At 37.4% G+C, this 14373-nt stretch overlaps 1 protein-coding gene across 4 annotated transcripts; it reads right to left on the bottom strand.

Moving 5' to 3' along the window:
• Positions 1–1141: 1141 nt before the first annotated feature.
• Positions 1142–13225, bottom strand: a1cf (apobec1 complementation factor). Of its 4 annotated transcripts, none has more exons than XM_079851405.1 (12): positions 13121–13225; positions 9724–9867; positions 9189–9323; positions 8755–8885; positions 8445–8683; positions 7999–8163; positions 7061–7158; positions 6699–6978; positions 5526–5719; positions 5292–5428; positions 3170–3297; positions 1142–2373 (listed from the first exon to the last, which is right to left on the bottom strand). In XM_079851405.1, exons 2-12 carry the CDS (start codon positions 9820–9822, stop codon positions 2234–2236), a joined length of 1746 nt encoding a protein of 581 aa, XP_079707531.1. In that variant the 5' UTR covers positions 9823–9867; positions 13121–13225; the 3' UTR covers positions 1142–2233. The 4 variants fall into 4 exon arrangements, with proteins under 4 accessions (XP_079707531.1, XP_079707530.1, XP_079707533.1 ...); XM_079851404.1 differs by having other exon boundaries at positions 5526–5743; XM_079851407.1 differs by having other exon boundaries at positions 1149–2373; positions 3161–3297.
• Positions 13226–14373: the final 1148 nt, after the last annotated feature.

Here is a 14373-nt window from a genome sequence, read left to right on the forward strand (position 1 = left end):
GGAGAAACCAGGCTCAGTCGGGGGGCCAGTTCTCCTCTAGCCAAAAATTTAGTAAAAGTTGCAAGCACCTTGCAAGTGGAAGAACAAAATGGCTCAATAGAACAAAAATGTGTTCTGAAGAATAATCAGTCATAATAATAGCTAGACTGGGTAAACCAAGCCTGATCTGCAGGCGATTTGATTTCGCCCTGCAGCTCAGGCTGGAAACCTGTACATTCTTCTGTCCTGCTTCCGTTACAAATTTGCGGGGAACAATCACATACTGGCTTATCCACATTGGCCGGTTTAATCCAATCCAATTCCTTTTAACCTCTCGACGATCCAATTGCGTAAAGAGTCATTTGAACTATGCCCGTTGATCACTCCTCTTGTGCAGTAGAAAATGCAGAGCAAACTCCCCAGACTAATGTTCAATCTCAAAAGACTGACCTTGGTCTGGTGATAGCTAGACTAAATAATAGCCTAATATCATTAAGTCTTATGGGTTTGTTTGGAATGACATGGGGGTGAGTATAGGCTAAATAATGAAGAATTCTAATTTTGGGGTGAACTATCCCTTTAAGAAATAATGTATTTTTGTAAAGTCATCTAACATCTGTTGGCTACTCAGACTAAAAGTTTTATATATTGTTTTAATTATACATGGTGCTGTCGAACCACTCATTTCGCCATGTTAAAGGGGTGGTATAATGCCCCTTTTTACAATATTTAAAATAAAGTCTATGTTGTCCCCAGAGTGTGTAGTTTGATTTCTCTCTAAAACTCGTTCTTAGGCCTAAAAGTGTAATTTACATAAAGCTCAGTAGATGTTTATGTCAGTGCAGCGTCTATCTACCCTGGTAATCCAGAGTTCTCGCGAGAGCACAAGTTGAATTTGATTTAATTAATCTTTTAATCATTAATCTTTTAGATTTAGGTCTGGATTTCCAGGCTAGCGTGAAAATGTATCACGAATGTGGTAGGAACAGCGATGCTAACGCTAGCTTAAAAAAAACTAGCCTACTGAATGCCCTAATGATAAATGTGCAATCTGTACATGATAACATATTAAAAATGTGTTTTAGGGTTTCATGACACTTCAAAATGTGTCACACAAATAGCACACACACACACACACACACAAAGTCTGGAACAGTAGACGTGTCTTTAGAAGATAATTTGGTTTATTGATGATTAGTTGATTTACTGGAATTATATTTTCACAACTATCTTACTCTGTAGCACTATGAAGCTCTCAGTTTATTTTTTCCCTGACGATGCTCATCCAATTCTCCCTCCAGTTCCGATGCCAATCATCGAAACAATAAATTATTTCAAACAGTCTATGATCGAAAAACAAAGTTCATATAAACAGAGTTGGAATTCAGGTATAAAAATACGTTCTAAGTGCCACACAAACTTTAATACTGTCACCTTTAAGGCATGTTTATATTTAACAAAAATGTGTATTTAAACAGTGTTCTCATATTCCCCACTTATAAAAAGAATGAGGAGGGAAATATTAGTAGCAAGCCTGTAAATATCTTATAAAATATAGCAAAACTAAAGAACCAGCCACAAACTGTCAAACATATCTAAAATGATCCTAAAACATGTAGATATACTAAGGTGTATGAAAGCATGATCTGTTAAAACTCTGTACTTGGGTGTTAATGTAAATACTGAAAGAAAACCAACACAAAAACTACAACTTTAAATACAACTTAATACCAAAGATTACTAAAGTAAATGTCTGGATAAAAGTCATTAGCGCAATAGGGTTTAACAGAGTGTTTCAAAATTACCTATATTCAATAGTAATGATTCCGTGTTAAAGGCAGCATTGAATTTGCATTGCATCGATGCTTGGTCCAGCCTAAATTTCTGTAATTCAGATCATTTAGAAGCTAGTAACAATCGGTTCAAATTTGATTGGGTCACCATTCTGGATGATCCTAAATTATGACACAAGTAATGTTTCAATCAAGGCGATTTATGCCTTGACAAACAGCAATAAATCATAAAACATAAAAATGGACATTTTCTAGAAAGGTTTGGGATTGAGTTGTGGACAGCCTTCAGGTCGCCCTCTTCCTGAGTAAAGTCAAAAGTTGACTCGTATTCTTCAATATCGCAAAAAATGCTCATTAAACACCAGGGAAGAAATAAAGTTATAACTCTGAACAAAAACTACTAAAATAAACACAAAAGAATACATAGAACATAAAATGACAGAGACTGTTAGTTAGGGGTATCAAAACACTCCATATCCATCCCCACGGGCTGCCACAGCAAAGGCCGGGTAACCCTCGTAGGTTGCATAGGCAGTCAGGTCCTGACCCAGAGAAACAGCCTGTTTCAGCTGGGTAGCAGTGGTGCTGGCAATTGTATAACCTGTGAAGCCAAAAGGAAAAGACTCAGGACAAAATAACTCTTGAAAAGCAAAAAGGTTTTTTTTTTTTTTTAAACCCTAGAATGCATGTCAAATGACCACTTCATTTATAAACCATAGTAATAAATAATTAAAAATGGATGGATTTTTATTCCATTTAAAATTTTACAGAATTTTTTACACAAACGTTTACAGTCTCTGTAATGTTTTTAAGTATGTAAAATGTTATACGACATTAAAATTTAAATTTAAATAAAATATGTCTCTTAAATATATATGTTTGTATATTTAAATACATATAATTATGTTACATTTGAAATTCTTTTTACCACAGATGTACATTATAGAGTAATAAAAAAATATATGGGGTACTATATTGAACTCTTGACTCAATTCAATTTAAAGAACACTTTATGCCAAAAAGATTCTAAAGCCTACAAGAAGACATGCCTTAAATTAATACATAATACATTCATGTTTGAGTTATTTACATTTTTTTCTAGTGATAAAGTGTGTTCATGAGCTGTTTAATTCATACAATTTAATTAAAATAAAAAATGAATGGAAACAAAATTAATCAATTAAAACTAAATTCATAAAATCATCCCATGATTTTTATCCCAAAATCATCCCAGGAACCCCTAAAAGGTCCTAAATGTGAAGTGGCTGACAGAAACCTTTTAAGGTTCTATATAGATCCTTTCTTCTAAGAGTTTACGTGGTTAGAGTTAATATAATCCATTATAACAGAATTAGCATCACAGTAAAATAAGTATCAGTCTTACAGACCTCACATACCTTGGAATGCAGCAGCGGAAGCGTCAGCGCCCTCTGTCTGAACACCAAGGATCTGCAGAGTGTGTTCGGCCGCATGCAGCTTCGCCTCATCCATCGATGCACAGAGCTTGGCGGGGGTGAACGGGTGTCTGATTGGACACACAGAGAGCAACAGTGGTAAAATAAATTGCTAAAATGTATAAATGTATTGTATATTCTGTATGTTGGTGTTGTGTGCATAGGGGCTTTCGCACTGGAGGAATATTTTCATAGTTCCTATTGGCGGAAGTACTCGGATTTTGGCGTGTTCGCACCGCAGGAACTAGGAACGGATTTTAGTTATAGGAACTCCTTTCGGAGGAACTAATTTAGCTCCTACTTCAGAGTAGGGTCTAAACCAGGGGCACGTTCAAGTTCAAAACGGTGCGCAGCGTTTTGCTACGGTTTCCGGGTTGAACGTCATGTTTCCTGGAAACGGCGTGCACCGGTGTGCAACGGGGTTTGAGATACGTTTTCTCTTGTTTGGTGGGTGTGTCAGAACTGCAGTCCAATCAGCAGCAACATGTAAGCACGCGGTATTAAAGTGAACTCGCACAATGGGTTCAAGGAAAGTAATTTACAAATGTGTTCGATGCAGCTCGGTAGATGCAACAACTGAGGATATTAGAAGACATGTTTGTCGTAAGTTTTATTGTAAAGATATAGGATATCAACATAATGATGTAGTTGTTTATATTTTTAGCTTCATTGCAAGTGTATGACATTTGGTATAGAAATAAACAATGGTAATTAAGTGCTTTTCCTAAAAATGAGAAAGAAAATACAGGGTATTAAAACAGTATTACAAGTCAGTATGTGAGGCTAAATAGATGTGTTTTAGTCTGAATTAGGTAAGATGTGTGCTTCCATTTCAGTTTCAGCAATCCCTTCACTCGATTGGGATGTTCTCTTTTGTTCTGGGCGGCAAGTGCAGTAACTGTAACATCGGGCATATTTTGTAGTATTAAACACATATTTATACCGACTTCATCAGGCTCAGAAAATTCTTCACAAAGAATGGCCTTCTCAGCTGCCATAGTTGCAACTATTGCGTTATCAGAACAGTGTGTTCAACGCATCACCGTTTCTGTTTAAACAACGTTGTGCAATGTTTTGTCGGGGCTGAACGCAGCCCGGTACTAGGAACTATCCGTGACGTTAGTGTACGCTGATTGGCCGAACACACGCGAAACACCAGCACCCGCCATTTTTAAAAAGGCTGCATAAACACACATATTATAGCCTATATATATTTACTCCAGAAACTAACTCTATGAACATGGAAAACAGTGATAGATAGCCTATGCCTCTTAACCTTTACGCTGAGGAGAAAATCCACTGGACATCAACCACATGGCATATGCTAATAGCTTCATTACTGTCTACTTTCTATGTATAACAGTTCTATCTAATAGAGTATTAGACAGGACTGTTAGACAGATCGTAAACTAATGAACACTGAGAATGTGAGCACTGTGTGCTCAAACTCTGGCGTTCTTCAGTGGCGTCAAAATAAAGGTCCGCCGCGCTGTCAAATAAAAGTCACTTCAGAGTTCCTATGCAACCAGGAAAACTTTGCTAGGGGAACCATTAGTTTTCCGGTGGCCTGGTGGCTAGAATTAAAGTTCCTAGAACTACCTGGTGCGAAAGCCCCTCATGTGAGATTCTGCATTGCTACATGTCGTGTCTGACTGAAGAGTGTTAGCTAATTTATGGCTACACTTCGTTTAATTTGAAATCTTTTTATATCTCTGAGATTCTACTCTGATTTCATAATTGTTGCTGATGAAAATACTTAATACAATACATTAATTCACCAATCACCATATTATATTCCCTTGGCTATAATAATATGGCGGTCAGGAGGGACATGTTTGCTCAGACAAACAAATTTGTGGTGATTCCTACATAATGTGAATGCATCACTATCCATGAAAGGTGAGTATCTGATGTAATAAGGTATCTTGGTAGCATAATTTTCAATTTGAAGCAGCCTTCATGTTCTTCACGTGACTGTAATGCACAAAAATCTATCTAGGTAGGCAGCTCACTAGGTTGAGACACAGTTAATACGAGTATAGTTGAAGCAGAGGTTAGGGCGTACATATTTGGATATTGAGTAGCCAGAGCAGGGATGGTGACTTTGTAAAGGAACAATTGCCTCTGATCTGGTCCAATAGCAGAGTGAAGCTGGTAAACAGGTTGCCCCCAGTTATTCTTTTGGCAAATATCCTCCAAGATCTGCAAAACAGGCAAAATGGTCCTTGGAGAAATGTTTCTTGAAAACTCTCTCCTTTAAATTCCACAAGTGATCTTTTCAGTGAGGTTATGAGTGTACCTGTGGGGCGTGTTTGATGCCTTGGGGCTTCAGAGTGACTGGGTTCATGGGCGTGAGCTCCATGCCAGGAAGAAGGTCATAGAGTTTTTCGTCAGGGCGTTTGTCTGTCTTGAGTTGGTATGTGGCGCAGCCACGACCCACGCCTGCATAGGCAAGGTATCCTCGCCCACCCAAACCACGTACGCCCGCTGCCCCTACAGGTACATTCATGTAAATTTCTAGGAATGCAAGAAGGCATTGATTCGAATCAAATCACCAGAAATCACCCAGGTTTCAATCAAGACAATCATATAGATGTATTCCAAGCCAGCACATTACAGAAGCTGCATCTCTGATTTTTTTTTTTTTTTTTTGTCTGATCATAACTTTTAAAGATTTGGCAGACTTGATTTTTGTACCCCATCCATTCAGAACAATATATTATTGTCTCTGGACTGTAATATGCAGGCATGGATAACACATTCAAATGCTAGATGGGACAAGCAAACTTAAAGTATAACAGAATATATATTGTTTATAGTCAAATGCAAAGAAGATGCAAATATATATTTGAACTGCCTGAAACATGTAAAGATCTTTCATTACAAAGTAATTTGGCCTCTTTAAAGTCAACATGGAATTAAAATGTTCTCAATGTGCTTCCTGATCTTATTGTGCACAGTTATTCCAAATAAAACAAATGTTTCATATTCCTTTATTAAAATACAATAAAAAGAATTCTCTCCAACCACCTGGCTCAATTCAGGTACATGTACTGTATGTAACACACACAGTATGTACTGTATGTAACACACACTTATTGATTTCATCCAATCAATAAGGTTGCTGTTTTTTTGTTGTTGTTTTTTTTCATTTAATGTGCCATTTCACTCAGAATTTTCACATTATGAATATAGAATATTTTTTTCATGTTGACTTCAATTATTGTAGTTTGGCCTTGTATTCATTTGTTTTCTTTCTTTCTTGATTGATTTATTTATTTTAGACATAAAGTGGATCTTTTTGGTCATTAGAATTCAGAACAATTTTATATATTCATTAAGTACTACTGCATTTTTAGCAGATAATTCACAAGTCTGATTTACTTTTACAGAATGAGATTTATTTGGTGATGATTGTCACACCTTAAATTACATCTGAAACAGATTTCAACAAATGAATCAGATTACCCACCTCTCACAGAGGGTGAGCGCACCAGCCCCCTGGTACTTATATGCCCTTTGGTAGTGGGAAAGCGGAATTGATTAGGGATGGTTGTGTACGCAGGGGGGGCGTAGAATATTGGTGCTCCTAGGTAGGCAGCTGAGGGGTCGTACATTTGGCCCACGGTGTAAGCGTAGTCTCCTTGGAGTAGAGCACTGCCACGACCCCCCGTGCCTCGTGTGTACCGTACATAGCTGTCCTTATCCACAGGCTTGGCTAGCGTGACCTCAATGGGAGAACCATCAATGACCTGCAGGGAAGTCCAAGTTTTTTATACAGAAAATTTCGTAATGATTAGATTTTCCTCTAGATTAAATTTCAATTAGTTTCACCTTTCCATTCAGCGCATCCATGGCATTGATGGCATCCTCTCTTTGAGAGAAATGTACAAAGGCATAATCTCTGATCTTCTTCACCCTTTCAACAGCACCTGTAGATTAGCAAACACTCTAAATATTTCAATGAAATCACATAAAACAAATGAATTACTCCAGACTCAGAAACAGGTTCTTTTTTGTCCTTGCCAAGGTAAGCATCGTAAATATCATTGTTCAAAAATTGTTTGAACCTAACCTTAAAAGGATAGTTCACCCATAAAGTTTATCTACACGTCGTTCCAAACCTGTGACAATTTTTCTAACATAAAACACAAAATGAGTTTTTTTTCCCATACAGTCAGTGGGGGTCCAATGTTGTTCGAAACAATGCTGTTGAATGTTGTTTTTACATTCTTCATAATATCTTTTTTTGTGTTCCTAATAAAAAAATAAAAAATAAAAAGTCATACAGCTTTAGAGCGACATGGGGGCGTTGACAGATAAATGATGACATTCATTTTTGTGTGACCTATTCCTATGAGTATTTACCTTTGGAGCATAACTGCACGTTTATAGGAAAAGTGAATTTTGTGTGCTATTACTGTTCTAAGTGATCGCACTTCCGGTTTTCGCCTGGCAGATGATATAACGCAGGGTTCACCAATCTCGGTCCTGGAGGGCCGCTGTCCTGCAGAGTTTAGCTCCAACCAGCTCTAACACACCTGTTTGAAAGTTTCTATTATGCCTAGTGAGACCTTGATTAGCTGGTTCAGGTGTGTTTAATTGGGGTTGGAGCTAAACTCTGCAGGACAGCGGCCCTCCAGGACCGAGATTGGTGAACCCTGATTATAACATGTGAAAAAAATCCTAAAGACTTGCATAGAAGGATCGACCTGAGCCATATCCAGAGGCCAGAGTATTAAAGTGACTTTTTATTGTTTCAAACAGCTCACCAGGTTTGATGCTGTTAAACTCTTTCTCAATGGTTTCCTCTGTAGTGGGCAACATCAGATTACGAACATAGAGGATCTTCACTGTGGCCATGGTGTCCTCGTCCACCTCTACCTCAGGTTCAGCCCAGTCGACTGCGATAGGATGACCCCACAGTTGAATTCTCCCTGGAAAGAGATCATTGATCATGTCATTGGCTATTCTTTTATCTCTCACTCACCTCCTTTGGGCAATGAACTAAGTATCTTTGGACTCAACATGGGTTCAGCCAGAGGGAAATCAATAAAATCTTGTCTTGCTTTGGTAGCAGATAATTGCTTTAATAAATTAAGATAATAAAATCATAATAGTAAGTAGTACAGGATATAGTATAAAATCATACTATAATAGTAAGTAATTATTACATTATATGTGTATAACTTAAATTATTTGTTGTATTGAGTTTTACCTGGCAGCAGTTTCCTCCTGGCCATGGCGGCAGCTCTATGGCTTTCATACTCCACGAATGCAAAACCTCGGTTCTTGGCCTTGTCAGCAGCACTTGGATAAACAATGACATCCATGACACCATCCGTCACCTTCTTCATCTCTGCCAGGATTTCTTCTCTCTTTTTGGTCTTTGGAATGCCGCCCACAAATAGACGACAGTTGTCTACACTTGCACACACACCCAGAAGTCTTCCATTCCTGTGCGAAGATGTGTGAGAATTGTTCAAAATGCTTAATCCACTAGTTGTCTACTTTGAACAATGACTCACCGAATTTCATAATTGTTGAGCTGTTTCATGGCATTCTTAGCCTCTTGTTTTGTGGAGAAGGTAACAAATGCATAGCCTCGATTGTTGCCATTGAAGTCCATCATCATCCGTACTTCGTATATGTTGCCAAACTGCAGAGACAGGTAAGCTTAACATTTTTACAGCTACACCACACTAAAATTTATATCTCAACCTCAGTGTAAATACATTTATAAAGTCTTGATTACATTTTTCTTTCTTTCTTTATATTCTTAGGTGGGAACAGGCTTCCAATATCCTTCTATTTTGGGCAAGTCATTATTAATCTTTTGACTTTTTTAGATTTATTTTAAATAAATTTATTTTATTTCATTTTATTTTATTTTATTATTTTATATTAAATTATATTATTTATATTTTATTTTATTTCATATTATTTTTGTTGACCACCTTACTTTTTCACAGAGTGGTACCAGTTCATCCTCAAAGAGGTCTCGAGGAAGCTTTCCCACAAAAATCTCACTGCCTCTCTCTGGAGGAGGGCCTTCCCAGCCAGGAGGTGGACCACCATATCTCCTCTGGCCATTTTCCTGTGGAGAAAACAACTGATAACTTGATACTGAGATCACCACAAGGAATAAGCAAAAACATAAATGATTATGGTAATACTATAGAACTCAAGGATGAACAAAGCATTGTACTGATCCATAGACATGTGCTGCTTTTTTTTACAGATGGAAAGAAATGAGTTTTTCCATTTCCACCACATGATGGTGCCACTATACTACATTCTAAAACTGCTAAAGGAAACCAGACAGATATACTGTCAGCATATCTCCAGTAGTGAAAATGTCAAAAAAATGGACTATTGACCAGCGACAGAATTCTTGTCTCAGATTTCTCAAGTAAGAGTCAATTTAAGCAAGTGTTTCTATCCCATAATTCCTCAATGGCACCTGTCCTGCTACCCGAGGCTTTGGTAACTCCTACCTGGTGTATGTGATATCCTGTGCGCTGGATCAGAGTGCGCAGCGCAGCCTCTTTCTGCGTGCCAGTCAGTCCATCCCCGCATTTTTGATTGGTTTCCATTGTGAGTGATTATCAGCAATAAATCAGCAAAATTAGGGGTGCTCACTGAAATTAAATCAAAGTTCAAACACACATAAATGATAGGCCAAGATAGCATACTCTTGCTTTAAATCTGAACATGATAAGAAGCCAAGACATGTTGCTCATAGAGAGGTTCAAAGGTAAGTTGTTCATATGTCCTAACCATGCCCTTTTGAACAACGCTGGTCCATTACTAAATAGCCATTTTTTCTCATTCATATGTAAGTGTATTGTGTGAAAACTCTCTAACAAAATATCTAATCCAGGTGGAGGGGAAACGAGTATTTGGTCTTAATATAGGCATGTAACATCTTAATTTAATCACTGTTTCTGATCCAAGTCTGTTTGAACAGTATGAAGAGAGCTTTGGGTATACTATATGTTGGCTTTTTATCTGCTGGACAGTGTTGGCAAGAAAAGTGGGGAAAGGAACATTTTCCTCACCTCCAGGTCAAGGACCGTGGTGTAATTATTAACTGAAGAGAGCAAATCAAAACAGCAGACAATCATTGAGTCACATATGTGTTTTAAGAGGAGGACATCTGTGCCCTGCCCTCATTTCACACCTTGTTTCATCCGATGAAAATATCTTCCCTCAATCAGAACTTAGAAAATAAAAAAGCATAATTCTATTATTACATCAGAAGATTGCTCAGACTATATAAATAGCTCAGTGCTCAGAAGACTTTAAAGGGATAATCTTAAATGAAGATTCTGTCATCATCCACTCATCATCATGTCATTTCAAACCTGCATGACTTTCTTTCTTCTCTGGAACATAAATATGTCTATAACTAATTTTGTCCATACTATGAAAATCAATGGGGTCCAAAACAACATAGGAGCCCATTGACTTTCCCTGTACGGACAAAAAACAGACCTTTTTCAAAATATCTACTTTTGTGTATACTCTTTTAGAAGATAAACGAATATCTTCTTTTTCAAACTATACTTTAATTTCTCAGTTACAGTATATCATAAATGTTTTTCCTTCCTTATGAGAAATCAAATTATAAGAGTATAAATCTAAATAGTAGCTCTGATAATTTAATTTAATGATAAGTTCACATTTAAATATATCACTTTTGATTGCAGACAGCAAATCTGAGAACAAATTAAGACATTGTTGAGATTTGTTTGGACACCCGATGGAGACACAAGATTACTAAGCTCTGAGGAGAAAAATAGAGCAAGCTGGAGACTTGAGCAAAATGTATGCACAAATCCCCATTTATCTTGCTCTAATAACAAGATCTCCTTTGTGATTATTCTTTCTTTCGAGATGAGGGTGCTATCAAGCGTGATTGAATCACACAGCCACGAGTCTTTAAAATCATCAGTGGAGTGTCTATTTGTCTTGGTCTTTTTCAGCTTCACTTGATCAAAGGGAGATGCTGACGAAAACAAAAGATGGTGAGTACAGAATAGGGGTCAAAGGTGACAAGACTGCTAGTCATTTTCCAAAGCTCTTCAGCATCTGGATGTAATCATGACAGCAATGATGACACCATGATCTTTGTGAGTGGCTCAAACAAGACACAGGAAAGCTGTCAGCTAGCTGTTAGTTATATATTGTTTTATATTCATGTACATTAGTGGCCAAAAGTGATGTCAGGCCTAGGAAAATGGAAGCTTGTTTCCGCAATTCCACAATTCAGACTTTTTTTCCCTCACTATTGCGAGTTATAAAGTCAGAATTACAAGATATAAACTTGCAATCCTGAATTTTTCACGCAATTGCGTGTTTATACCTCGCAGTTCTGACTTTTTTCTCGCAATTGCGACTGCGTGTTTATATCTCACAATTTGTAACAATTTATCGCAATTTACATTGCTTGTTAAATATCTTGAAAATCTGACTTTTTTCTCGAAAACAAAGTCCAGTTCTGAGGAAAAAAAAGAAAAACGCCCTCTGGACATCACTTTTTTTTGCCACTACTGTATATACAAACAAAAATTATACCAGTACTCTAATACATTTAGGCCTACACATATAAAAAGAAGCACTTAGTTGTTAAAATAAACCGTTTCCAAGTCTTATCTTGCCTAGGACATCAAGTGAGCAAGGATTGAGCCCCTGTGTGCTCTTTTGAAATTTCTTCTTTTCATTAATACTACAATGCAATGCATCTAACCAGCAATGACAGCACTAATGTGTTTGCCTCTACAAATTCAATAGCTTGCGCAAAGCACAGAGAGTTTATCCAAACTGAAAAGACTCGTAACAGATGACTCTCTGGGTGAGATGCTATTACCGCACGCTTTTGCAGTTGGTGAATGTTGCCTTTTATTCAGTCCATATGGTGCATGAGACCAAATATCACAAATTACGGTTTTCTTGAAGCTTAAACATAGGATAAAAGAGATGGCTGAGCATTAGGAATCCATTAAAGAGAGCATTTTAAGACAGTTGGGAAAGGGCTCCATTAGCCTGCGGTCCATCCACTGCTCTCTCCTGGACAACCTGGTTACCGTTTGCATAAACAAGATAACTAGACGTGCGCTTATCATGCCTGGATCTCTGGCTGCTTTTCAGCCCATGTTGACTGAGGCTAAATACACTTGTTCTGAAGGCCATTGTGCTGTACAGAAACTTCACCACAGGTGCAGGGAATATAATATTTGTAAGTGCACTTCAATTGCATGTTACATTTGCAGCCTGCCTCTGTATTTAAGCGTTTAAGACCATAAATCAAGAACGATATGCACTGTATCTCCCACCACAACCACACTGTTGCTACTGTTTAAAACCATCTGTGAGGTTGTAATTAGCATGGCAGTGTTTAGTGAAACCGTATGATGGCGAAGTACCATATGCTGAAGCATTCCAGTAACAACAGTGATTAGCTTTGGGCTTATGTCACAGCTTACCTCTTTATAACTATACTGAAATTCACATTTGCATGTACATATGTTGAAACGTCACAGTTGAAGACAGGTTAAAGGTGATGAGTGGCTCGTTTCTGCATTCTAAACACAGATGAAGCCTATCACAATAGAGTTTGCGCTGTTCAATCTTAGAATTGAATGATCTTTACTGTAAATAAACGGAGATATTTACATAAAAAGTCAAATGACTGTGTATAATTCATTGGTGACCCGTTTTGTATTATAGTATTTTGTCCTTACAATCATACTGGACAGTTTAAATGCAAAATGATTAATTGCGCAATAAAAAGCATTAACAGAGCCATGTGGACGAGCACAGTGTTTTCTAATGCCACTACCTGACAAGACTCCTTATGTCTCACAATTTAGTATTAAAGATGCAACTTACCTGAGCAATTTCAGAGATCACCACCCGGAAGACTCAGACCCTCATTCTGCTGAATTTGGCAACGTGTCACTGGGGTGGTTCTGTAATCACATCATATCAAACTCCAAAGGTTCACCGTCCTGGAGCTGTTTTACAAGCCGGCGTGGTTAAACGTTAACCAGCTCTATCTCTGCCTCTCGCTGTAGGCCAGCCCTTTGACCAGGATAAGCACGATATCACGGTTCGCCTGCAGCAGGGTGCCTCCTGAACCAGAGATCATGCTGCAAAAGGAATTGCCCAAATATTAATAGCTTTTGATCTCTTTTATGGATCTCTTGTTTTCGGCCTTCTGCACATCATACAGGCCGAACAAATGCACAAATATACCAAAAATGTACATATCCGCATGAATTCAAAGGGCCTGAGATTAAATTCTAAAGGTGAGCCCCAGCAATGCAGCAGTATATAGACAAGTTTTTCTGGATCACCCTTGCCACAGGGCCCAGGATGTTTTAAAGTTGACCCTACGGCTGACGGTCGTGATATGTCCTATTCGTAAGGTAACATTTAATGATTAAATGCACCATTAGTCGCCATCAGATTTAGAGCTAGAGCAACCCGATCTCACGAAATGTGTCTCTATAGCACGCATTGTATTTATCTTGCAATTTATACGTGAAAATTCGTTTTTACGTGCATATGATAACTGCGTATAAATTGCATGATAAATACAATTCGAGCTATAAAGACGCATTTCATGAAATTAGGCTGGTATAGAGATACCATAGAACATTTGAGAGAAAGAGAGAGAGAAAAGAAACGGATACATACTAGGGCTTTCAAAGTCATGCTGTTTAAATGTTTTATTTTATTCAGCAGCAGTGTATTAAATTGATAAACTAAAACTCTATTTAAATTAAATACTGTTCTTTTGAACTTTCCTGAAAAAAGGCATCACCGTTTCACACAAATATTATTCAAATATTAAGCACAATAACTGTTTTCAACAGTGAAAATAAAAATAAATGTTTTTTGAGCTCCAAATCAGCATGTGAAGACTGGAGAAATAATTCAGCTTTACTATCACAGAAATAAATAAAACTTACATTAACAATAAAAATATAGTAAATGTTATTAAACTTTAATCATATTTCACAATATAACTGTTCCTGTTTAATCAAATAAGTCTTGGCGAACATAAGAAACTTTCAAAAACATAAAAAAAAACTTACTGACCTCAAACCTTCAAGCGATCATGCATATACAGCACATAA

The sequence above is a fragment of the Squalius cephalus genome, assembly GCF_949319135.1.
Source record: "Squalius cephalus genome assembly, chromosome: 19".
Lineage (NCBI taxonomy): Eukaryota > Metazoa > Chordata > Actinopteri > Cypriniformes > Leuciscidae > Squalius > Squalius cephalus.

Excerpts from the sequence above, each read along its gene's own strand:
- a1cf (XM_079851404.1), bottom strand. The coding sequence starts at position 9,822 with ATGGAAACCAATCAAAAATGCGGGGATGGACTGACTGGCACGCAGAAA. Across the intron at positions 8,684-8,754 it reads CTCAACAATTATGAAATTCG|GAATGGAAGACTTCTGGGTG; the intron begins GTGAGTCATTGT and ends ATCTTCGCACAG. Across the intron at positions 6,979-7,060 it reads TGGATGCGCTGAATGGAAAG|GTCATTGATGGTTCTCCCAT; the intron begins GTGAAACTAATT and ends ACTTCCCTGCAG.